At 36.5% G+C, this 24,274-nt stretch overlaps 1 protein-coding gene across 2 annotated transcripts in view; it reads left to right on the top strand.

Moving 5' to 3' along the window:
• Positions 1-3,511: 3,511 nt before the first annotated feature.
• Positions 3,512-24,274, top strand: part of OTOGL (otogelin like) — a 161,223-nt gene continuing 140,460 nt past the window's right edge. For both annotated transcript variants that reach the window (XM_030821838.1, XM_030821839.1), the window contains exons 1-7: positions 3,512-3,563; positions 4,906-4,945; positions 5,996-6,044; positions 11,807-11,873; positions 14,027-14,125; positions 16,302-16,456; positions 23,437-23,558. In XM_030821838.1, the coding sequence (XP_030677698.1) occupies positions 3,512-3,563; positions 4,906-4,945; positions 5,996-6,044; positions 11,807-11,873; positions 14,027-14,125; positions 16,302-16,456; positions 23,437-23,558 (584 nt within the window). The remainder of the gene's footprint in view (positions 3,564-4,905; positions 4,946-5,995; positions 6,045-11,806; positions 11,874-14,026; positions 14,126-16,301; positions 16,457-23,436; positions 23,559-24,274) is intronic.

Below are 24,274 nucleotides of genomic sequence, written 5' to 3'. Positions count from 1 at the left end.
GGCTGTCAGGTGTCACTTTCTAAAGATCATATTTCATGTGGGAAAATGTGCAGTGCTTTTGTAGCAGAAAGGGAACTGTTTGTTGCTTGTATTATATAGTTGTCTCAGACTTCTTATGAACTTAATATCACTTCACAAGCTGGTGGCTGGCTTAGTTTTTGCCAAAGTTCCTTTGTCAGGGTGGAATGAAATATAAAAGCTGTCAATTACATTTTGACAGTAATAATTACATGTAGCAACAGTCATAAATTCCGTGTTTTGTGGCTCTGAGTCTTATCTTTCATCTAAACTCTCTTCTATTGTAGCTATTTAAGGAAGTCTATTTTGCTTATTTTCATGTAGGCTACCATTTAATGTATTGAGTTCATAATGTAGTTAGTTGAAAAAGGACTTGGGATTTTTGTTACTGTTCTCTTTGCCATTGTTCATTCTCCTTTTCTAACATTTTTCCTACTATGAGCCTTGATGGAGGAGGAGCAGAGAGAAGACATACACCAAAGCTCGCTCTACCTATAAAATAATAACAACCCTGAAGCTTCCTCTTACAAATTCTACTATTTTTTTCTTTCTTTATTTTTTGAGACAGGGTCTTGCTCTGTTGCCAGGCTGGAGTGCAGTGATGTGACCTCAGTTAACTGCAACCTCGACCTCCTGGGCTCAGATGATCCTTCCACCTCAGCCTCCGTGGTAGCTGGGACTACAGGAGCATGCTACCATGCCCAGCTAATTGTTTTGTAATTTTTTTTTTTTTTTTGTAGAGGCAGAGTTTCATCATGTTGTCCAAGCTAATCTTAAACTTCTGAGCTGAAGTGCACTCTCCCAAAGTGCTGGGACTACAGATGTGAGCCACTGTGCCCGGTCAAATTCTACCAGGCAAAACCACTTAACAGTTTTTAAATACATGTATTTCAAAACAGAAAAATGGTCATAAAAACGTCAAGTAATACAGGCTTGAACTTTTCAACTTTATTCTATGAAAATGACTGTGATGCTTCTGAATAAAAACTTTAAAGATACTGTATGAAACTTGAGATGAAAAGTTCAGAGTTACTACATTTTAATTAAGTACATAAAAATACCAAAGTTTGTATCAGAACTACATAATTTTCACATGACTTTACGTTGCTGCTTACTAACCTTTTTTACCAAGTTCTAGTAGTGTTAGAAATAGCTATTATAAAATGTTCATTTTATTGAACTGTAAAATTTAACTTTGGTTTATGCTTGAGGTTTTTCCATATGGCTGTTATTTTTGGAATTTTTTTTTCTTTGATATGGAGTTTTACTCTTGTTGCCCAGGCTAGAGTGCAATGGCAGGGTCTCTGCTCACCGCAAGCTCCACCTCCCGGGTTCAAGAGATTCTCCTGCCTCAGCTTCCTAAGTAGCTGGGATTACAGGTATGTGCTACCACCCCGGCTATTTTGTTTTCTATTTTTAGTAGAGATGGGGTTTCTCCATGTTGATCAGGCTGGTCTCAAACTCCCGACCTCAGGTGATCTGCCTGCCTTGGCCTCCCAAAGTGCTGGGATTACAGGCCTGAGCCACCACGCCCAGCCCTGACTTTTGGAAATTTTTAAGTCGAGCAAAACGTCTAACAGTTACTAGATTAGGAAAAATAATCCCAAAGTATGATTTATAGATTTTTCATGTTACAGGTTTAGTTATATGTGAAACTGTGAAGACAAGAGAAGCTATTGTAAAATAAGGAGCAGACTTAGTAATGCATATTGGTTATGTACATTTCAACTCTTTCCAGAAAGAGTCAATAAACATTCTGCATAAACTAATTCCCTTAATTAAAAATATTTTGTTGGGGAAAAGTATTGTCTTCTAAACAGATTTCAACCTTAGCCTTTTAATTTACTTTGTAGTCACATATTCTTAAGAATCTAAAATATTTTATAGTTTTGCTTGTGATTGAGTAAATATATATTTTTGAACTAATATTTGGAATGTAATTATACATAAGTTAATTATGCTAGATTTATATGATTGTCTAATTAGTTCAAGAGTAAGAGACTAGTAACCTTTCAATAAATAATATTAAACACATACTATACTTCAATTAATTAAATCTATTCATTAAAAATTCAAAATGAGAGTGAATGTGTGTGTATGTGTGTGTGCTGGAGGGGGGACAGTGACATAACTACTTTATAATTTTAGTGAAATTTGTTTGTATTTTCATGCTTAAGCCTTTTCCTTTATAGAGAAACATCTGTTGGCTCATGGAATTAGCTGTAATTTCGGCAATGGAAAGGAATTACGGTCATCTAGAGCAAAAGTAAATGATTATTGGATTTGGAACACAAACAGGAAACTGTTTATATAATGAATGTTGGACCATGTAACATTAGTTAGGATGTCAAGAATACTTAATAGAAAAGACTCAGAAGTCATTGAAGGAGAGTTGTCTGAGTACAACAGGATGTTAACAACTGCTGTGCCTTTTTGTTTCATAAAGTACTTCTGTGTGGTTAGACATTCCTTACTACTGCACATGGGTCTGTTAAATGACTTTGATAATAGTGCAGTTAACTCAATGGGATCTGCTGTAGAAATGTGCATCCACTATATAGGCATGGTTTTCACTAACGTGTGGGGCTCAGATCTATAAAGTTCATTATGACATATTAGAGCTCTTTTCTCATGCCAACGTAAGCAGTCAATCCCTGTTAAAGAAGAGTGCCCCTACTGCTGAAATAATAAGTCTGTTGTTTAATTGGGTATTTGTCACAGAGGATGGAAAAACAGGGTGTGAAGGGAAGGTTTTCAGGGCTGGGCGAGTTACTTTATTTTCTTTTTAAAGTCAAGTATAGAATATTATCTTTTTTTAAAAAATTGCTACTTTTGTTGCAGAATGTTTAACAGAAATATCTTTGGGCCCATAAACATGTCAACTGAAACTATACTGTAATGGGACTTGAAAACAGATGCACATAGTTTTAGTGTACTTTTTAATTCCTAAAGAAAACTTTTAATTCTTAAAGAACATGTAGACATTCTAGGAAAGATTGACAGGGTTTTATTTCACCCTTTTTCAAAGGACAGTAATTATTTTATGAATAAAATTCTAAAATGCAAAGATTAGATCAACTATTAGGAATAATGGTTATCTCTTGTGGCTTCAGGAGATATCAAGAGATATTTCTTTTTATTTTAATGCTCCTGTCTTGAGAAGGTAAAAAGTTTGATATAGGCTAAAAAGGCCTATCATGTGCAGGTGTGGGTGTAACTAATACGGGCTCAGGTAAGAAGCTGCCATGCATCACTAATGAGAGACTCAGCCAAAGGGTTGCCTGCAAGTTCTAAAGCTTCAGATGCTGTATGTAGTTGGAAAGCCTGGAATTCCTTTTTGAATTACTTTATTACATAGCTGTATTTATTAGAATTTGAGTACCCTACAAATATGCATACTTCTAAGATGCCATCATAATAAAGATCATCAATTTGGTTATATTTCAGGGAGAAAGGCTACACTGAAATGAACATTGTAAGAAAACTCAATTTGATGATACCTTGGAGTGTATTCTTGCTTCATGTACTGCTGTTTTCATTACAAGGTAAGAACTCAGATTAAATTTTTATGTTAATTTATTGTATTTTTGTTTCTCTTATAATTTATACAAATAGTTTTCCCTTATAAAGCACTTTGAAGTCATTAGAATGAATTGTACTAAATGATACTCAGATCACCTTTTAAAAAATTCTTAGTAATTTAGATAATTTGGACCTTTTGGTTTTCATTTTTTGAGTCTTTGCAAAATGGCTAGTTAAAAATCATGCTTTTATTATGATATGCAATTGTACTAGAGCCTTTTAGTTTTCATTTCTTGAATCTTTTTTAAATGACTGGTTAAAAGTCATGCTTTTATCATGATATGCAATTGTATTAGAAAAAGCTCTAATTCTAACTTTTTTCTTCTAAAAGATGATTTAAAATAATTTTCTATTTGCAATTTAAACATTTGAAATTTTATAATAAACTAAGAGCAATTGAGTACTTAAACTTTCTTCATGCCATCAACCCAAAGAATAGTAAAAAAATGTTTAAAAATGACTAACATCTGGGGCTAAAAGTTGATTTTAATTATTTTTATGGTAATTTTATTAATAAAGTTTCTTGCTATTTGATAGTTTTTTTATTATGGAAAGATTATAAACATACACAAAATTAAAATGACATAACACACCTTCACGTGCCTTCACCCGGGTTCCGTAACTATCAGCCTTTTGTGGAACTAGTTTTACCCTGTTACACATTTTTTCTTGGAGTATTTTAAATTCATGAAATACATATTATATATTTTTAATAGATAAGCACTTTATCACACCTAACAAAATGGGGAAAGGATTTATTTATTTTTAGTTGTTGATTTTTAATCCCTGTAAACGTCTGTATGCTTTGGAGCTTGTAGGGGAAATTGGAGAAATTGCTTAAGTATAAAAGACTACAGAGGTCAAAGGTGCTATTTTCCAATTCCAGTTGTGACTGAAACCTCAAGGAGAACGATGTCACGGCATCTTGAGAGCTGAGGAGACTTTGCAGATAACTGGTCCAACACCATCATTTTATGGTGTGCTTGGTATTTTGTTTAAGCTTGGCATATGCTAAGTGGTAGGACTAGAACTAAAACTTGGATCTCTGATTCCAAGGCTAGTGCCTGTTCAATTGCATGGTGTCTCTGTGTAAATCCAGGTACACTGCTCTTTCTTTTTAGCTTATCAGTCATTCAGTGTCTCACAAGAAATTTGCTGGTCAAATCCCTCTAAAAAATGCAAAAATAACAGCAAACTTCAATCAGAATTTTAGAATTTAGGTTAAAATGTTCTTTTAAACAACTAGAACATGTAGCCAATATATTTGGATACTTTTTTTTATTCTTATATATTTGTCTCTGGCAGAATATATTTGTGCATCATCTATATTGATGGGAACATCAAAGTGAGTATTTCTTGTTCTTCGTGTCCTCTAAAACATAAAGTTAATGGGAATGAGCAAACCTCAGCAAGCAACTATATCTGCTTTTGAAAAAAATAAGTGAAATGTCATGAAATATACTTTAAAAAACATTTCTACAGATGAAAAATGATCTGGCATTCATTTCCTTATTTATGAAAATATTTCCTTTCCTTTTAATTACAAAGTATTTCTTTTCATTTTAATTATAAGAGGAGTCTTTGGTGACTGTCAGTACTAAAAAGATATTACTTTCATTTCAAAGGTTTGTAAAAAAAGTTATATTCCATAATAATATCCTTCACATTATTATTAATATACATTATTGGTAACAAATGTATTATGTTCATTTTTAGCAGAGTAACAGTTTTTAACGATAAAAATAAAAAATTGTTTTAGCAGTAAATAATGAAAATCATTTTTTGGACTAAACTGATCTGCTTAATGAAAAGCAGAATTCTATTCACCATTTGATTTTTTTAAAAATAAAATGTTTATTGATAAATACAACACAAAAACAGAAAACATAAAGCAAATATATGCCTTAGTGAATTATTAGCCATTTAATTTTGATAAATTGCAATTTGATGTTTTTACTTACATTAATGTTAACTTGCCCTTTATGACATAGCACAGGAGAGAATTAAGTACTATGTTTGAACAAAGGGAAGGTACAAATACAGACCTCACTAGACTTGCAAAGTCATGTGAACAAAATATTGCAAGTGTTGGTGCTACAATGTTACACTATTTTGTTTATTTTTCCATCTCAAAGTTCCTTCCTAAAATTCAGTTTACATCAAAGACTGGAGAAATTTGGGGACACTCCTGAATTTTGTAAAATGAGACGGCACCACCACCCAAATCTAACCCTTCCAGAAAGGGGAGGGAGGACATTTTAAATGTTAAACCAAGAAAGACCTCTTTGATAAAGTGATGGAAATCAGGAGGAAAACATCAGCTCTCTCTTGGGAAAGGCTTGTTCAGGTTGCCTAGGGGCCTTTGACTATACAAGTACCTTTTGTTTTCTTCCAGAAACGGGTTTAATGAAAATCGACAGAAAAGAGCTCTTTTAGCAGCACAGGTAGGTTATGCTTCAGGTGGAAAGAGGCAGAGAAATAATCCATTCTGTTTTGGACTCTGCTGTCACTTCAACAATGAGACCTTTGTGTAGGGGAATAAAATGCTAAGAACAAGATAGGAAGGAGGGGGAAGAAGCAAAGTAACCTCTATTGCTTTTCTACGACCATCGAATTCATGCTCAGGTCACATCGACTTGTTTGGAATAAAATACATTTTTTTTTTTTTTTTGCTATTCAGCTCAGTTACCTACTAATAGGCTTGAGGCATTTAATCCCATACACTTGCCAGAAAATTAGAAGTAGTTTAAAAATTAAGCACAGTATCAGTTAGGACCATGACAACAATATAATGTACATGGAAAAAGGGGCCGAAATAGGTGTAAATAATGTGAGTTAAATACTGCAAAAGGGCATCAGATATGTCCTGATGTCCTGACAGAAAGTTTTTATAATGTCTGATAAATCTAAATTGTGGGTGTCTCTGAATAGGTAACATTTTTTTTGGAGGGGCAGCGTAGCACTGCATTTGAGGAGACCTTCTTGCCCGGGTGCTTTTATATGAAGGATATTGGATAATTGCAATTTCTTCAAACTGGTTGGAATGCTCAAATGGATGGGTTTAAAAATATTTCTCTATAAAAGATGGATGGTAAAATACAGAATCCTAACTTAGTAAAGGCATTTCTTTGAAAAGGAGTATGATTTGAGTATTTATGTAGCAAACAGCTTAAATATTCAAGGAAGCCTTTGTTAAATGTTGAATTGCAAATAGTTTTTATTAGCATTTTGTGATAGATGTCTGAATTTGTGTATTTTTTATACTGTTAATTGAAGATAATTGGTAGTTAAATAGAAGACAGATCTGATATGCTGTCGTGTCTGGTTAGAAGACAGAACTGATTTATTCTTATCAAGAGTAGAGATCTTTTTTTTGTACCAGTGTTACTGGAAAGGGATCCTGACCCAGATCCCAAGAGAGGGTTCTTGGTTCTAATGCAAGAAAGAATTTGGGGCAAGTCCACAGAGTAAAGTGAAAGCAAGTTTATTAAGAAGGTAAAGGAATGAAAGAATGGCTACTCCGTAGGCAGAGCAGCAGCATAAGCTGCTTGACTGAGTATACTTGTAATTATTTCTGATCATATGCTAAACAAGAGCTCAATTATTCATGACTTTTCCAGGAAAGGGACAGGAATTTCCCAGAAATAAGAGTTCCTCTTCCTTTTAGACTATATAGGGTAACTTCTGGATGTTGCCAGGGCATTTGTAAACTGTCATGGCGTTGGTGGGAGTGTCTTTTAGCATGTTAATGCATTATAACTAGAGTATAATGAGCAGTGAGGACAACCAGAGGTTACTTTCATTGCCATCTTGGTTTTGGCAGGATTGGGCCTGTTTCTTTATTGCAGGGTCTTTATGACCTGTATCTTGTGATACCAGTCCTCCTGACCTCTTATCTCATCCTGTGGCGAAGAATGCCTAACCTCTTGGGAATGCAGCCCAGCAGATCTCAGACTCATTTTACCCAGCCCCTATTCAAGGTGGAATCACTCTGGTTGGAGCACCTCTGACACCAGAATAGGCAAAGGATTGTCTATGGAATAGAAATACATTTTATTTTTCTTAAAAAGAGTGTTTTGTGTACTGATATACTTAAGTGTCAAATTGGGGTTATACTGTTGTCCATTTAGATGTTTTCAGATTTACATACTTTACTCCCTTTTAGTGAGAATGAAGAGCAGGAGACTTGTACTTCTACTTCCTAAGGCTAGAAAACGTGTCAAAATCATTTATTATCTGAACAGTTTTTAAAAGAAGAGGTTTCAACAGCGGGCAATGAGGTCATAATCTTGCACTGCACTGTTTAGAGTGGGAATTTCTTGTGTTACAAGGCCATTCTTATCCATAGATTCACTCTTCTGCTCTAGGAAAACAGAGCACCATTGGGTAGATAAGTGCGCAAATAAGGACTCATAAATATGTTGGCAATGAGGTGAGCAAGAAAGGGTAGATGCAGACTTCTGTAAATAGTGTATTTGTGCGCTGCAGTGATTTCCCATCTAAAGACTGTATTTCCCTGGGCCTCTCTCCGTCCTGTGGAGATGTAATCAGGAAGGAGGAAGGATGGGCTTTTATCAGTCATGTGAACACATGCACCTACTGCCTGGGACTTTTTTGCATTTGCATTACATTCCAAAAGTTTCTTTCCTAAAAGCAGGCCCTAAGACATAGACTTAGGTGCAGGTCATTTATTTGGGAAGTGTACAAATAAAGGAGAAAGGAAAATGATGTGAAGAAGGGAGAAAATAGAATCTGGGGTGCATTAATGAGGGGCTTTCTGCTGTAGGCAGCTGGAGCTCAGTCGCATTGGAGACTTTCTGAAGAACCATGTAGAATGTGTCCTAGAATAATTTCTAGGTTGAGGGAAGCCTCAGGAGAGCCTAAAGTCTCCAGGAAGACAGTTTCTATAGTCTTTTCTGCTTGGACTCTGCCCTCAGGCAAAGACAGAAAGAAGCTAGTGCTGAAGTTGGAGGCATTCAATGTGCACAGAAATCCGGATGAATTCCAAAGTGAATTCAGAGGTGGGCTGAGAGGATGTGGGGAGAGGCATCAACAAAGTCTGCTGCAGTCTTGGCTCTAAACACCCTTGGGAGACAGATTCCCATTTGAACCATGTCTCTTTTTTCACTTCACTTGGTATTTGTTGATGACATACCAAGGGCAGTGCTAGAGATATAAACAAGAATAGCAGTGCCTGTTATCTAGAAACTCCATCTGTCATGGAGGTAGGCTTATGAAGAAGTCATTTCTGTGCAACTGGTTCATTGAATCCAAGACAACCTCAATCATTTGCCATTATTTATATGACATAAAAAATAAATATGCTCCAATTATAAATGTAAGATGCCATTCTGAGTTCAAATATGTCAATAAATAAATAAAATCTGCATGTCACACCTTAGGCTTGGTGAAATGTATTATGATGTATGGGATGCTCGATAAATAGGATGTTGTAGCCAGAGAGGTGGTGTGCTAGGGAGTCATTCTAATTTCCATAAAGGAGATGTGGATTGAGTTAGATTAAAGGATATGGAGCAAAAAACAAATTATATATTTTTATCTCGTTCTAGTGTTATCCAATGTTTTCAGTTTTTGCCTAATAATAAAAACAGGTAGCATGTTTACAAGTCTTCTTTTTTTTTGAGACAGGGTTTCACTCTTCTTACCCAGGCTGGAGTGCAATGGCCTGATCTCGGCTCACTGCAACCTCCACCTCCTGGGTTCAAGCTATTCTGCTGCCTGAGCCTCCTGAGTACTGGGATTACAGGCAACACCACCAACCCTGGCTAATTTTCTGTGTTTTTAGTATAGATGGGGTTTCACCATGTTGGTCAGGCTGGTCTTGAACTCCTGACCTCAGGAGATCCACCCACCTCGGCCTCCCAAAGTTCTGGGAGTATAGGCGTGAACCACTGTGCCCAGCCTGCATGTTTACAACTGTTATTATGTGCCTGGCACTATTCTTGGTGCGTCACTCACATCATTTCACTGAATCCTCACAATTCTGTGAGGCAGGTACTTTTATAGACTGGGAAACTGAGGCTGGGCAGGTTGAATAATTTGTTCAAGGCGATAGGCCCTATGAGGTAGGGTAGAAGTCATTATACACTTTTAGTGAGTATCAGAGATGATTGGCTTCCATTAAAGAGATAGACATAAATCATTTTGGAGCCAAAGGAAGAAGGTTTTGGTGTCCAGTAATATCCGGGGCTGTGTTAGATTTAGGTAGCCAGAAGCAATGTGGCTGAAGAGAGAATAAGACTTGCTGTCTTGAGGGAATTGAGGTCATGGACTGTTGTTTCATCTAATTTAGTTTGAAGGCAGAGGCAAGAACAAAAAGGGGAGATTGAACAGTGAGGATAAGGCCTGGGAGTATTGAGAAGAGGAGACAATGAACTTGAAACCATTGTGTGGGGCAAAGGGTTTAGAAAGAAATCTTCAAATAGTGAGTGAGTGTGTCTTTTATGTAGCATGGGCTGACATGATGGCACGTGCCTGCAGTCCCAGCTACTCAGGAGGCCGAGGCAGGAGGATTGCTTGAGTCCAGGAGTTAAGCCCAGCCCAGGAAACACAGCAAGACCCATCTCTTAAAAAAAAAAAAAAAAAGATATAGCACGGGTAGATTTTCCCATTAAAGAAAAAAGTACTGAGATGGAAAATGTCAAAATAAAACTTCACATAAGGGAGACTAGAATCTGCTGAGAAACAACTTTGTTCCTGAAGTCACATGGCTCATTTTCCCATCCTTCTTATCTTTCCCCCTTCTTCAGTTTTTCTAATATCATCTGCTACTTAATTTGACAATTATTTGGCAAGTTTTGGGTGTGTTTATTGTGGTGAAATATAAGCGCTATTGGAGAGAATATTGCCCCAGCACATACACTCAATTGGTATGGAGTTGGAATAATAATCCACAATTGATTAGTTTTAGTAAGCCACAACTATTTGCTACCTAGCCATATAGATCTTTTAAAAACCTTAAAATTTCATCTGGATTGCTTAGATTGATTGGCATAAATCTCTTTATTGCTAATTTTCTGTGTGAGGCACTATGTACGTAAGCTTCACGTACATGGCTTTAATTCGTTATCCGAACTATACAACGAGGGAAGTGCCATTATTGTTCCCTTTTTATAGATGAGTAAACAGAGGCACTAAGAGGTTAGGAAACTTGCCCAAGGGTAAGTAGTTACGGGGTCAGGATTCTAATCCAGCTCCGTTTGATTCAAAATTCATGCATTTACCACTACTCTGAACTACCTTGGACTCCATAAAAAGATATATTTAAATGTTCTATGAACTTTAAAGTGTCAGTCAGCTCTTTGGAGCCTGAAGGTGACACACTGGCACCGAAACAGCAGATGCTTCTGTGGATGTTTTTTTTACCAATTGGTTTTCAGGCAGGCAGGACATCACCGTCTGTTGGTCTGTCAGCCCCATGCATTTTTTTTTTTTTTTCAAAACCTATCTGCACCTGGAAGTGTCAGATAATTGCTATTTCTGCAGGCAAAGCAGCCAATTATTCCAAAGGTTAGACTCCAACCAGACTCCTTTCATGAGGTTCCGAGGTGGGTGGAGGGATCGGGGGCTGGGGGAAGAGTGGATGATGGGAAGGGGAGGGAGGATGGGAAGTGAGAACAGAACAGAGAGCAGACAAAGTAAATGACTTCTCAAAGTCATGTAAGAGGCAAAACCAAGACTTGAATGAGGTCTTCTAACCACAACCTCAGAGGAACCCTTTCTGCCTCGTGGAGATGATAAGCCTCAATAACCCCAGAAAATATGAAGTCGGCCGGGCGCGATGGCTCACGCTTGTAATCCCAGCACTTTGGGAGGCCGAGGCGGGCGAATCACGAGGTCAGGAGATGGAGACCACGGTGAAACTCCGTCTCTATTAAAAATACAAAAAATTAGCCGGGCGCAGTGGCGGGCGCCTGTAGTCCCAGCTACTCGGAGAGGCTGAGGCAGGAGAATGGCGTGAACCCGGGAGGCGGAGCTTGCAGTGAGCCGAGATCGTGCCACTGCACTCCAGCCTGGGTGACAGAGCAAGACTCCGTCTCAAAAAAAAAAAAAAAAAAAAAAAAAAAATGAAGTCAGCACTTTATCATTTCTGTATTTGTAGCTATTTTCTAGAGTTGCCAATTTGCATGTTTGGCTTGAATTAAATAATTTAACTGTCTTGCATTCTCATTTCTTTCTTTCAAAGTTTGAAGCTACTTCTCCGAGATACTTTTTCCATGATGCTATTAATTGGGGTGAGAGCAAAATAAAAGGTCAGTGTTTATACTTAGATTTTCATATTTGCTTTCTTAGAAAATCCCTTTGGGGGATGTACTAAATCAAGTATTTATTGTTTCCATATACCACATGAGGGAAAGTGAGCCAGGATGGTAGTAATATTTAGTAATAATTTAAGTTCACTTCTTAGAGAAATTTGAATTGTTTCTGAGAATAACCAGGGCCAAACATTTAGAAAAACCTGATAACTGCATGACCAGGGAAGATGTGACCAGATGTCAGAAACTATTTTTTTGTGAATCAGTTACTTGCTCTTTGATCACTATTTTTTGTTACCAATTCCCCATTCCATTAAGCAGAATGCTGATGGTAGTTTGAAATTTAATTTGAGTGGTAACTATGAAATAGAAACTATCATTGTTGTGTTTAAAATAACAATGATCCTCACTAGTTTTCATTTGATATTTTTGTTTTCAGGAGAATAAGCAGGACTGTAAATACGTTTTTAAAGGCAATACATTTGTTTATCGAAATATTTAACATCTCTTCATCAGAAAAATGCAAGACTGTGATCTAAGATAAACTGTAAATATAGATGTGCTCCTAGTGGAAAAAGCTGCATTTAAGTTTATGAAAAACATCATTTTTTTTTTACCCGTATTTATGGACTAAGTTAAAACAGCATATTTTTTCCTCACTTAAGATATACTTGGAGATTTGTGCATTTTTAAAAGTAAAGAGACATTTTAGAGCAATGGATCTTAAGGTGGAGAGGAATCATAAGGGTTTTCAAATTCTTGCCTTCGGCAGAACTGTGGTCAAATGATCAATTATGTAACTATCTTCTGGGAATTAAGATGTTCTCTAGTTCTACTCATGTGTTAAATTCTTCCTGCTTGAGTTTTGCCAGTTGCCTCTTGTCCTCTCCTTATTAGAGGAAATTTTTTCACTGAATTCATTTGCATTTTTAAAACTCACTCAGGAGATGATGGTAAAATTAGGGTTAGAGCTCACAGTTACTTGCTTCCTCTTTTTAATATAATTTATCGGGACAATTTTATAATTTTTCTTTCCATGAAAGAAAGAATATTTTTGGTGACAGCAGTGACTTTGGCTTCTGCTTCATCAAAATTTAAGCATAGATTTCATTTTTTTTTTCTTTTTCTTTTCTTTTTTTTTTTTTTGAGACAGAGTGTTGCTCTGTCACCCAGGCTGTAGTGCAGTGGCATGATCTCGGCTCACTGCAACTTCTGCCTCCTGGGTTCAAGCGATTCTCCTGCCTCAGCCTCCTAAGTAGCAGGGATTACAGGTGTCCGCCACCATGCCTGGCAGCATAGGTTTCAAAGAATATGTCATTTGTAATTGAGCCTGAGGATTCATATACAAACCTCAAATGAAATGTTTAATCATTCTCTTCAAAAGCAGGAGTCTCCCTTTGAGTTTTATGCATTGCCTGATCCCTCAAGTTAATGATAGACCCGATTCTTTTTTTTGTTGTTGTTAAGACAGAGTCTAGCTCTGTTACCCAGCCTGGAGTGCAATGGTGCGATTTCGGCTCACTGCAACCTCCACTGCCCGGGTTCAAGTGATTCTCCTGCCTCAGCCTCCCACGTAGCTGGGACTACAGGCATGCACCACCACACCCAGCTAATTTTTGTGTTTTTAGTAGAGATGGGGTTTCACCATGTTGGCCAGGCCGGTCTCGAACTCCTGACCTCAAACGATCTGCCTGCCTTGGCTTCCCAGAGTGCTGGGATTACAGGCGTGAGAGACCCTATTCTTTAATACAGTGTTTGCTCCTAGAAGAGGAGCTGATGGGATGTGCAGCCAGCGCCAAACTCTGTCAACGGAATCATCTGCAGCTTGTGTATTTCTGGTTCTCATCATCTGGGACAGAGATTCCTTACATGGGAACTTGACCTTTGAATTGCTTGAAAGGGGCTAACCTTTGCTCTCAGGGTAGTCTGAGATGTGAAAGCCTGCCTTTCTTGCTTCACAGCACACATAATAAATTGAACTAGATAGAGACTCGTTGGGTTTAGTTCTTTAGCTTAGCAAGGCAAGAAGCTGAGAGTTCTGTTTAAGTTAATAGTGATTACAATTTGTCCATGCTATATCTTGACATATTATGCTTAAAAGAACAAATGGATGCCAAAATAACTTTTTGTTTGTTTGTTTTGCCCCTCAGGTTCTTGTCCATATGAATGCCTTAATGGAGCTTTCTGTTCTAAGACTGGAACATGTGACTGTCAAATATTTCAGGCTCTTGGGACAAGATGCCAGATCAGTAAGTTTCAGGGATGCTTATGAGATAATTATGAGATACCAAGGGGAAAATTAAGACACAATTTGCTATAATAATGTTCATCCATTGGGAGTTGTATATTAATTAGAGAGCCCACAATTCATTCTCAGTAATTTGATGTAATTTAGAAACAATGTAAAACAAAAGTAGATAGGGCCACTTTCCCTTCTCATTGAGCTCTCTTATTCCTTCAAGTATTTTTTCTACTTTCTATAGTAATAGCCTATTATTATTATCACTATTTTGAGACGGAGTCTCACTCTGTCACTCAGGCTGGAGTGCAATGGCATGATCTTGGCTCACTGAAATCTCTGCCTCCCGGGCTCAAGCGATTCTCCCACCGCAGCCTCCCTAGTAGCTGGGACTACAGGCACCCACCATCATTTCCGGCTAATTTTGGTATTTTTGTGGAGGTGGGGTTTCACCATGTTGGCCAGGGTGGTCTTGAACTCCTGACCTCAGGTGATCCTCCCATCTTGACCTCCCAAAGTGCTAGGATTACAGGCATGAGCCACTGTGCCTGGCCAGTAATAGCCTATTAAAACCAGGTTCTCATTCATCTCTGTTTTGCTTTATAAAACAGATTTATTATTTGGAGCCAGTCATTCTTTCGGACCTTTAATTAACTGGACATTTTGTATGTAAAAAAATAGTATTGAGACTTCTTCGAGGGCAAGGGCTTTTTTTTTTTTTTTTTTTTTAAATAAACCTTTTATCCACGGTGTCTAAAGTAGGATTCTATGTCAATAATAATCAATATTTATTTGTTTAATCGATATTTACTGGCATCTAGATTCCAGGCTAGGCACTGGGGATACAACGGTGAATAATACAAACATGTTCCTGTCCTCTTGGAGGCTGCAGTCTAGAGAAGGTGATACACAACAGATACACAATAATTAAACTTGTGACAGGTGCTGTGAAGTACAAGATGCTATGAAAAAGTGAAGCAGAGGTGGGGCATACTGTCAGGGAAGACTGCCTGAATAATGAATAATTCTGTTTTTTCCTGAAAAGGCCACAGTTGTCCAAGGCTAATAAATTTAGGTGGGAATCACAAAAATACAAGATGTAAAGAGTCACCCTTACCTTTATGCCCCCCCTCAGAGTGTATCAAAATGTTTTACATGTATTGAGTGCTCAGTGAGTGTTACTGGTTTTCATATTACTCTAAAGAGAAGAATTTAAAAAACAAAAATTGAAGATTATCTACAAGGGTAAGAAAAAAAGGTAGGCATGACAATAGGAGATACAGTTATATGATTTAAGATAAATATTGCTTGAAATTTGGCCAGTTTGAGGTCATGAATTGTTAAATTCCAGCATACCTTTTTTTTTTTTTTTTTTTCGGAGACAGAGTCTTAACACTCACCCAGGCTGGAGTACAGTGGCGCAATCTTGGCTCACTGCAACCTCCGCCTCCTGGGTTCAAGCGATTCTTGTGTCTCAGCCTCCTGGGTAGCTGGGATTACAGATGCGTGCCACCCCACCATGCTGGCTAATTTTTTGTATTTTAGTAGAGATGGAGTTTCACCATGTTACCCAGGCTGGTCTTGAACTCTTGAGCTCAGGCAACCTGCTCACCTTGGCCTACCAAAGTGCTAGGATTACAGGTACAAGCCACCACTCCAGCCAAATTCCAGCATAATTTGAATGACTAATGCTCCCCACATCCAGGTCCCAGACACATAAATATGATTTTTTTTTGTCAATAGTTATTTTTCTCTGTGGATACCATAAAAAAGACGTTTTTGAAAGACTGGAACACTGTAATGCTGCATATGCTAATCTTTAGGACACTCAGTGGTGACATTTCTCTCTTTTCTGAGCCATCTTACTTGCTTTATTACTGTCACCTTTTACTGAATTATTTTCCATACTCCTTTTTTTCTTCTAGAATCTTTCTTTGAAAACAAAAGTTAAGAAACTTTCTAACATAAATCTTTGCTTCACAACTACTTGGAGACCCTGTTTTTCTTCAGGGGAGTTTGATAGTTTTGAGAGCAACTGGTAATTTTATGTTAGTTGTTTCTTCCTGTGATGTAGACCAAGGAAGGAAATTTGAATGAAAATTAGAATCATTTACCATGACTGACTGAACATTGCTAGAAATGTGTAATTTATTTTGTCTACAAAATATTATCCTGTTTCTTTTCAGTCCCAAACATGGGCAACGGCAGAGATGGGATTTGTAAAACCTGGGGACAGTATCATTTTGAAACATTTGATGGCATCTACTATTACTTCCCAGGAAACTGTTCTTATATTTTTGCAAAGGACTGTGGTGATTTGGAGCCTCGGTACACTGTATGGGTAGGTGATTGTAGGACAAGATTAACTTAAAAATATTATTTCTGGAAAAGTATGTATTTTAAAAGTACTGGGCAAATGATGCAAAATATATACTAATCGTAGAATGAATACTTATTTTGAAAAGGGTCTAGGTTCTGTTACCAACCATATTACTCACACCTCCTTCCTTCCTGATACTTCCAGTGAGATATGTCCAGCTGGTTTAGTTTTTTGAAGTGACACCCTCAGTATGAACCAGAGGCTACCATTTATAAAATGGAGTATATTGAGTTACATAAGCACAGGCTATGGGATGTGAAGCCTGACAACTAATTGCTAGGTAGTTTGATACTATATGACTGAGCTCAGAGAATTAATTCTTAGTTGCAGAATTCTTGATTCAAATGAATTCTTAGGAGACCTCTCGAAAATATAAGCTGCAGAGTGGCTCTAGTTGAATAAGGATGTCAGGGACCTCTTTCTTTGCCTACCATCTTCTGAATTTCTAGGTATTTCAGTCACTACTAGGAAACTGCTATGTTGTTTGATTTAAAAGCTACAACTCTCCATAGCCAAAACATATTTGAATCTCTGTTATGCTTTCCCTTTATACTTATGTTGGGGCTGCCTACATTCTCCTCCCTTCTAAGGTGATGCAAATATTAAAAGTAGGCCCTGGAACTTTTTTTTTTCATAGGTTTTTGGGGGAACAGGTGGTGTTTGGTTACACGAATAAGTTCGTTAGTGGTGATTTCTGAGATTTTAGTGCACTATCACCTGAGCAGTGTACATTGTACCCAATGTGTAGTCTTTTATCCCTCATCACCCCCCAGCCTTTCCCCTTGGTTCCCAAAGTCCATTGTATAATTCTTATCCCTTTGCATTCTCATAGCTTAGTTCCCATTTATGAGTGAGAACATACGATGTTTGGTTTTCTATTCCTGAGTTACTTCACTTAGGCTAATGCTTTCCAATTCCACCCAGGTTGCTGCAAATGCCATTATTTTGTTCCTTTTTATGGCTGAGTAGTATTCCATGGCGTGTGTGTGTGTGTGTGTATATGTGTATATATATGGTATATATGTATATATATCATATTTTCTTTATTCGTTGATTGATGGGCATTTGGGCTGGTTCCATATTTTTGCAATTGTGAATTGTGTTGCTATAAACATATGTGTGCAGGTATCTTTTTTGTATAATGACTTCTTTTCTTCTGGGGAGATACCCAGGAGTAGGATTGCTGGATCAAATGGTAGATCTACTTTTAGTTCTTTAAGGAATCTCTATACTCTTTCTCATAGTAGTTGTACTAGTTTACATTATCAACAACAGTGTAAAAGTGTTCCCTTTTCACCACATCCACACCAACATCTATTATTTTTTGATGTTTAAATTATGGTAATTCTTGCAGGAATAAAGTGGTATCGCATTGTGGTTTTGATTTGTTTTTCTGTGATAATTAGTGATGTTGATCATTTATTCATGTTTGTTGGCCATTTGTATACCTTCTTTTGAGAACTGTCTATTCATGTCCTTAGCTCACTTTTTGATGGAATTTTTTGTTTTTTTTCTTGCTAATTTGTTTGAGTTCCTTGTAGATTCTGTCTATTAGTCCATTGTTGGATGTATAGATTGCAAAGATTTTCTTCCACTCTGTGACTTGTCTGTTTACTCTGTTGGTTATTTCTTTTGCTGCATAAAAGCTTTTTAGTTTAATTAAGTCTTGTCTGTTTATATTTGTTTCTGTTGTGTTTGCTTTTGGGTTCTTGGTCATGAATGCTTTGCCTAAGCCAATGTCTAGAAAGCTTTTCCAGTGTTATATTCTAGAATTTTTATGGTTTCACATCTAGATTTAAGTATTTGATCCATCTTGAGTTGATTTTTATATAAGGTGAGAGATGAGGATCCAGTTTCATTCTTCTACATGTGGCTAGCCAATTATCCCAGCACCATTTGTTGAATAGGGTGTCCTTTCCCCACTTTATGTTTTTGTTTGCTTTGTCAAAAATCAGTTGGCTGTAAGCATCTGGCTTTATTTCTGGGTTCTCTGTTGTTCTGTATGACTGTTTTAATACCAGTACCATGCTGTTTTGGTGACTATGGCCTTATACTATAGTTTGAAGTTGGGTAATGTAATGCCTCAAGCTTTGTTCTTTTTGCTTAGTCTTGCTTTGGCTATATGGGCTCTTTTTTGGTTCCATATGAATTTTATGTTTGTTTTTTCTAGTTCTGTGAAGAATGATGGTGGTATTTTCATGGGAATTGCACTGAATTTGTAGATTGCTTTTGGCAGTATGGTCATTTTCACAATATTGATTCTACTCATCAATGAGCATGGGATGTGTTTCTACTTGTTTGTGTTGTCTATGATTTCTTTCAGCAGTGTTTTGTAGTTTTCCTTGTAGAGGTCTTTCACCTCCTTGATTAAATATATTCTTAAGTATTTTAATGGGTTTTGCAGCTATTGTAAAAGGGGTTGAGTTCTTGGTTTGATTCTCAGCTTGGCCACTGTTGGTGTATAGTAGGGCTACTGATTTGTGTAGATTAATTTTGTATCCTGAAACTTTTAGACCCTGAAACTTTTTAAGGCTACAAATCTTTGTGACCCAGAAAAGAAGCACAACTGGGTGACTATGGTCAATACTATCTTAATTGTACATTTTTAAATAACTTAAAAAGTGTAATTGGATTGTTTGTAACACAAAGGATAAATATTTGAGGGGATGCATATGTCTTTCTCCATGATGTGATTATGTGACATTGCATGCCTATATGAAAACATCTCCTGTACCCCACATATATATGTATATACACCTATTATGTAACCACAAAAATCAAAAACAAAATAACAAATGTATTTAAAGTAAAAAAAAGAAATGAGATATATTGAAAGTTCACTTATGGGGCATAAGAATAAAAATTTAGAGGTCCCTTTAGATAGGGAAGTTGGTGAAATGCATCTTCTCTGCTTGCAGTTCTCCTGTTCTCAGTTCTTTCATTGTCCACTACTCCCTCACCCCTCACTTGTTTTCTCACTTGAATAACCTTTGACCTTCTCTTTAAAATGTTCTTGTTCAGTGTCCCACTCTTTTGAGGACTGAGGTGTCAGCGAGATAACCTGTCCTTTGTTAGTAGCACACAATGCTGAACTATGTCTCTGGAGTTAGTAGATATTGTTTCTGCTTGGCCTTGTTTTCAGTAGTAAAATTTGCTTTCAAATAAATACGTCAATTTACTTGAAATGTCACTTTCCCCTTGATTATAAAAGCAGTTCATTTCTTTTGTAGAAAATTTGGAAAATTCAGAGAAGTCTGAAAAATGTTAAAATTATCACTTAAGGGTTACCATTGTTTAACAGCTTCATCTATTTCCTTCTCAACATTTTCCTCTGAATTTTATACATATTTATAAAATTTAAATTATGGTTTTCTGTCCTACACTTTCAATTAATATTATGTCTTCAACTTCATTCAATGTCAAATATTCTTGATACATCCAAATACAGTTAGATGTATTTTTTCCAACTTCTGTAATACTCAAATAATTTAATGATGTCCTATATTGGAAATTTAGATTTTTTAAAAATAGAATTTCAAGGGATATATTGATAAACATTATTATACAGATATCCTTATCTATACCCCCGACTATTTTTTCCGTCTTTAAATTCTATTTTATTTTTATGAAAATAATATATGTGTATGGTGAAAGATTTCATCCCAGAATATATGGCGAAAAATAGTCTCTGCCTTCCTTCATCCTCCACCCTAGCAGACATCTGGCTCACAAGAGGCAATTACTTCAACTAATTTAGCTGTTTCTTCTGGTTTTTATCTTACACATAAAAATATGCCATTATCTCTTTATTTTTCAAAGTTAGGCCTTATTCCTTCACTTCCTTTCATGGAAAATGAGAAATTATCTTAATTATGCCACCCTTCCTGCTCCTAACACACACACACACACACACACACAGACACACACACACTTCACTCCTCCTAATAGAGTTATGTCACCATTTTTGGTTAAATAATTTATATTTTTTATATTATTGTCACAATGTAAATATTGTTTAGAGCTGATCCCAATAGGTTATGATGATTTTATGTCTCTACTTGTATATTTTTCTAGAGTAAACAGTTATCCCATTTTTTCTTTGCTGCATTCTCTTTCCTCCAGTCACTAATATTTTTCCTAACTCTCTACCTTTATAAAACTCTTCAATATGGTCAGATGCATTAAGCAAGTTATCAGCTTCTCTTTTCCCTCATGAGACAACCCTTCCTCAGTTTTTCCTTCCCATCTTTCAATCCAGACTAGTTGCTTTTGAAGTCTACTGTACATCTATCACTTGGGATTTCTTTTCATCATCCTACTGGAGAATTTTATTCTTCTCTCTCAACAGTTTTCCTCTTTCTTGGTTCCCACCAATGTCTAGTGGTCCTTTAACTTTGTTCATACTAGAGAGATAGGTTCTGAAAAGCTTACTGGATGCTCTGAATATGTGGCCAGTGTTTGTAGTGGTGATTAAGCAAGGACCCATTTCCTCTTTGTTTACTCACTTATTTTAATGACTAAGTTGGTTCCTGGAAAGGGAAGATACTTTCCTGGAAAGTGTGCATGGGAAGAGAATTTTTGAAGCCTTGATTTTAACTTAAAAATCACTTTCAGAATTTTAAATTTCAATTCACTCTGATTTCCGATCATTTTACATATAACCTTACTCAACCTCCAGAAATTTTTAGATCTTTTAATTCCCGGAGTTCTGAGATTTTGTAATTATGTGAATTTCCTTTCCCATTTTTTTTGTGCTGGGCACTTGATGGGCTTTTATATTGGAGCTCATATATTGGGGCTCTGGGGTGGATTGATTCTTGCCTATTTTGCACTTTTTCCTTTTTTGTTCGACATTTTGGGATATTTCTGTCCAATTCTTAGATGTTTATCTTCCCACCTTTCTACTTCAGTTATGCATTTCTCCTTTTATATTGTCAGTATTCAATTATTTGTTTTTATTCTTTGAATTTCATTTTTAGCAACATTTTATTCTCAGGTCAAGGATGGCATATATCATTTTTCTCTCAGAAGATACTAACTATGTACTTTTAAAGTTTTGGGGTTTTTCTAAATTGTTTTTTATTTCTTTGATTCCTTTTCTTTTGTTTATTTGATGTCTTTCATGTCGCAGACTTTCATCAAATGACTAATGATTCATAAATATTTGTTCACATTTGAGAATAAGGCTCTAAAAGTGAATTGGAAACTCTGGATATATGCATGGGGGCTTGTTGGACTAGTGTGAGAATGAGCAAGGATCTGCTTGTTTCATTAGATAAGCCCCCAAATATTAGTGTCTATATGTCTTTTTTTCCATTTTGTTTCCCGAAAGAAGGATCCTCCAATGTCTAGTCTGGGGTCAGATGCTTGGATTCCTGGATCCTGAGAACATTTTAGGCCTACCCTTCCCTGAGGCTTTTGTACTTGCTATTTCCTTTGCCTAGAATGGTATTCCAGATATCCCATATGGCTTTCTCTCTCTCACGCTGCATCTTTACTAGAATTTCATCTTTCCAGCAAGGCCTTCCTTGACCACTCACTCTGAAATTGCCCCCAGACCTTGACACATGCCCTATCCCCTTTCCCTGCTTAATATTTCTCCTTAATATCATCTAACATAGTATATATTTTAGCTTCACATAGCTATATTTTCTATTAGCTGTTTTCCTCTAATAGAATACAGGTTTCATGAGGGCAGATAGTTTTGTCCGCTTTGTTGACTGCTCTATGCCCAGAACCTAGAACAGTGCCTGGTACATAATAAATGATCAATACAATTTTCTGATTAAGCATAAAACTAATATACATTAAATTACTGCAATATTAAAACTATATTATTGAAGCTGGGCGTGGTGACTCACACCTGTAATCCCAGCACTTTGGGAGGCCGAGGTGGTTGGATCACTTGAGGTCAGGAGTTTGAGACCAGCCTGGCTAACATAGTGAAACTCCATCTCTACCAAAAAAATACAAAAATTAGCCGGTTTGGTGGTACACAGCTATAGCCCCAGCTACTCGGGAGGCTGAGGCACGAGAATCACTTGAACCTAGGAGGCAGAGGTTTCAGGGAGCTGCAATCACACCACTGCACTCCAGCCTGGGTGACAGAGAGAGACTCTATCTAAAAAAACGAACAAACAAACAAACAAAAACAAATAAAAAAAACCCAAAACCAAACCAAAAACCCCCTATATTGTTGATAATTTCAAAAATCACTTTTAGGCTTAGAAAGTTCTTTTCCACCTCTGTAGTTGTAATCTCTGTTTTCTTTCAGTTATGTCATTGTTTAGACATTTATACTTTACTCTTTGGACCTTTTGAAATTAATTTTGGTATAGGGTAAAAGAATCTAAGCTTCCTCTTCTCTTTTCTTCCTTTCTTCTTTTCTTCCTTGAATTCTTTTTTTTTAAACTAATTTTCCTATTAATTTTTTGAAAAATAATCTCTCTCTTCTCTAATGTGTCTGGCAATAAATAAAAATAAAATCAATTTTATTTTTAGTGAGTTCATGGTCACTTTTCAACCTTTAAATATTGCTTTGTGTAGTGCTCCATTCGAAGCTCTGTTTTATGATTCTCTAATAGGTAAAAAATACGGATGTAAAAATGGCAAATGTGCTTCTTTGTGGCACTCTAGAGCTTTACTATTAGAACTAATTTCTCCCAAAGCATACCATGTACCTTGATGATATTAACATCCAACAGGTGAAGATTCAAATCATTCAAAAATACGCTGATTAACTTGTATTTTAGGAAGTTAATTTTGTTGCCCAATTTCTGAGGTAAATATTTATTTTCTCTCAGAAATCCCAAATGTTGTTATAACATTGTAAAGTGTCATGGGACTAATGAAACTATGTGATTGTAAACATACACTGTGGTTTTAGTAACTCAAATTTGTTGTTTGTTCCTATGCTTTCTTTTTGTTTTTCTCCCTTTAAGGTTCATAACAGCCCTAAATGCCTTGGTTCGGTGTATTCTTGTTATCGGTCAATCAGCTTGTTCTTTTCAAACCAAGAGGAAATTCGAATTTATGGTCATGAAATAAAAAAGAATGGAATCAGGTAGGATATGGAAAACAGTAAAATGTCAGTAACACCACAAATTAATAGAATTTCCAAACATCTCATGCTGGAAGTGAACTGTGGAGAGTAGGAAGAGAGGATTTCTTCAACAGTACTCTTAAAGGTATAACATACATACATCAAAACTTCAGTAGGCTCTGAGGCCAACCAGGTGGTCAAGAGTACAGGAAGTTTACCCTTCCTAATGCTTGTGTGCAGAATATAAATATAATATGTTTACATGGGTGGAGATGAGAGTCTCTCTTCTTTTTTTCTGAGAGATTCAAGAGATACCTTAAGAGTTCAACTCTTGATTCTTTTTGCCCTCTTTCTTAAATATTTTCTTCTTTCTTTGAAGCAGAAACTTAAAAATCTATTTTCTTTTATTTGGAAAGGATTCTGGAAGTTTTTTCCAGTTTGTGTGAATGGGTTTTGGGTGTCACTTAAGATTTTCCACGGAAGTTCTGACAGACTGAGAGCCAACAACTGCCTGGCCTCAAATAGATCAGAGAGAAGCCCACTTCCAGTTTCCTATCTGCCAAAAGTATGACATGAGAATTTTGGGGCAGGGGATGTTTTCGTATTTGGCCGAAGGTTTTTTTTTTTTTACGTTTTAACCTAGAAATACTGCGGAATAATCTACCTTCCAATCTAAATAATGATAGAGAGACTCAATTTTTAATATTTCCTGGCTGGATTATGCCAGAACAAGTAAA

The sequence above is a fragment of the Nomascus leucogenys genome, chromosome 10 (genome assembly GCF_006542625.1).
Source record: "Nomascus leucogenys isolate Asia chromosome 10, Asia_NLE_v1, whole genome shotgun sequence".
Taxonomy (NCBI): domain Eukaryota; kingdom Metazoa; phylum Chordata; class Mammalia; order Primates; family Hylobatidae; genus Nomascus; species Nomascus leucogenys.
Note: the sequence above shows the minus strand (reverse complement) of the source record. Positions and strands in the feature narration are given on the sequence as shown.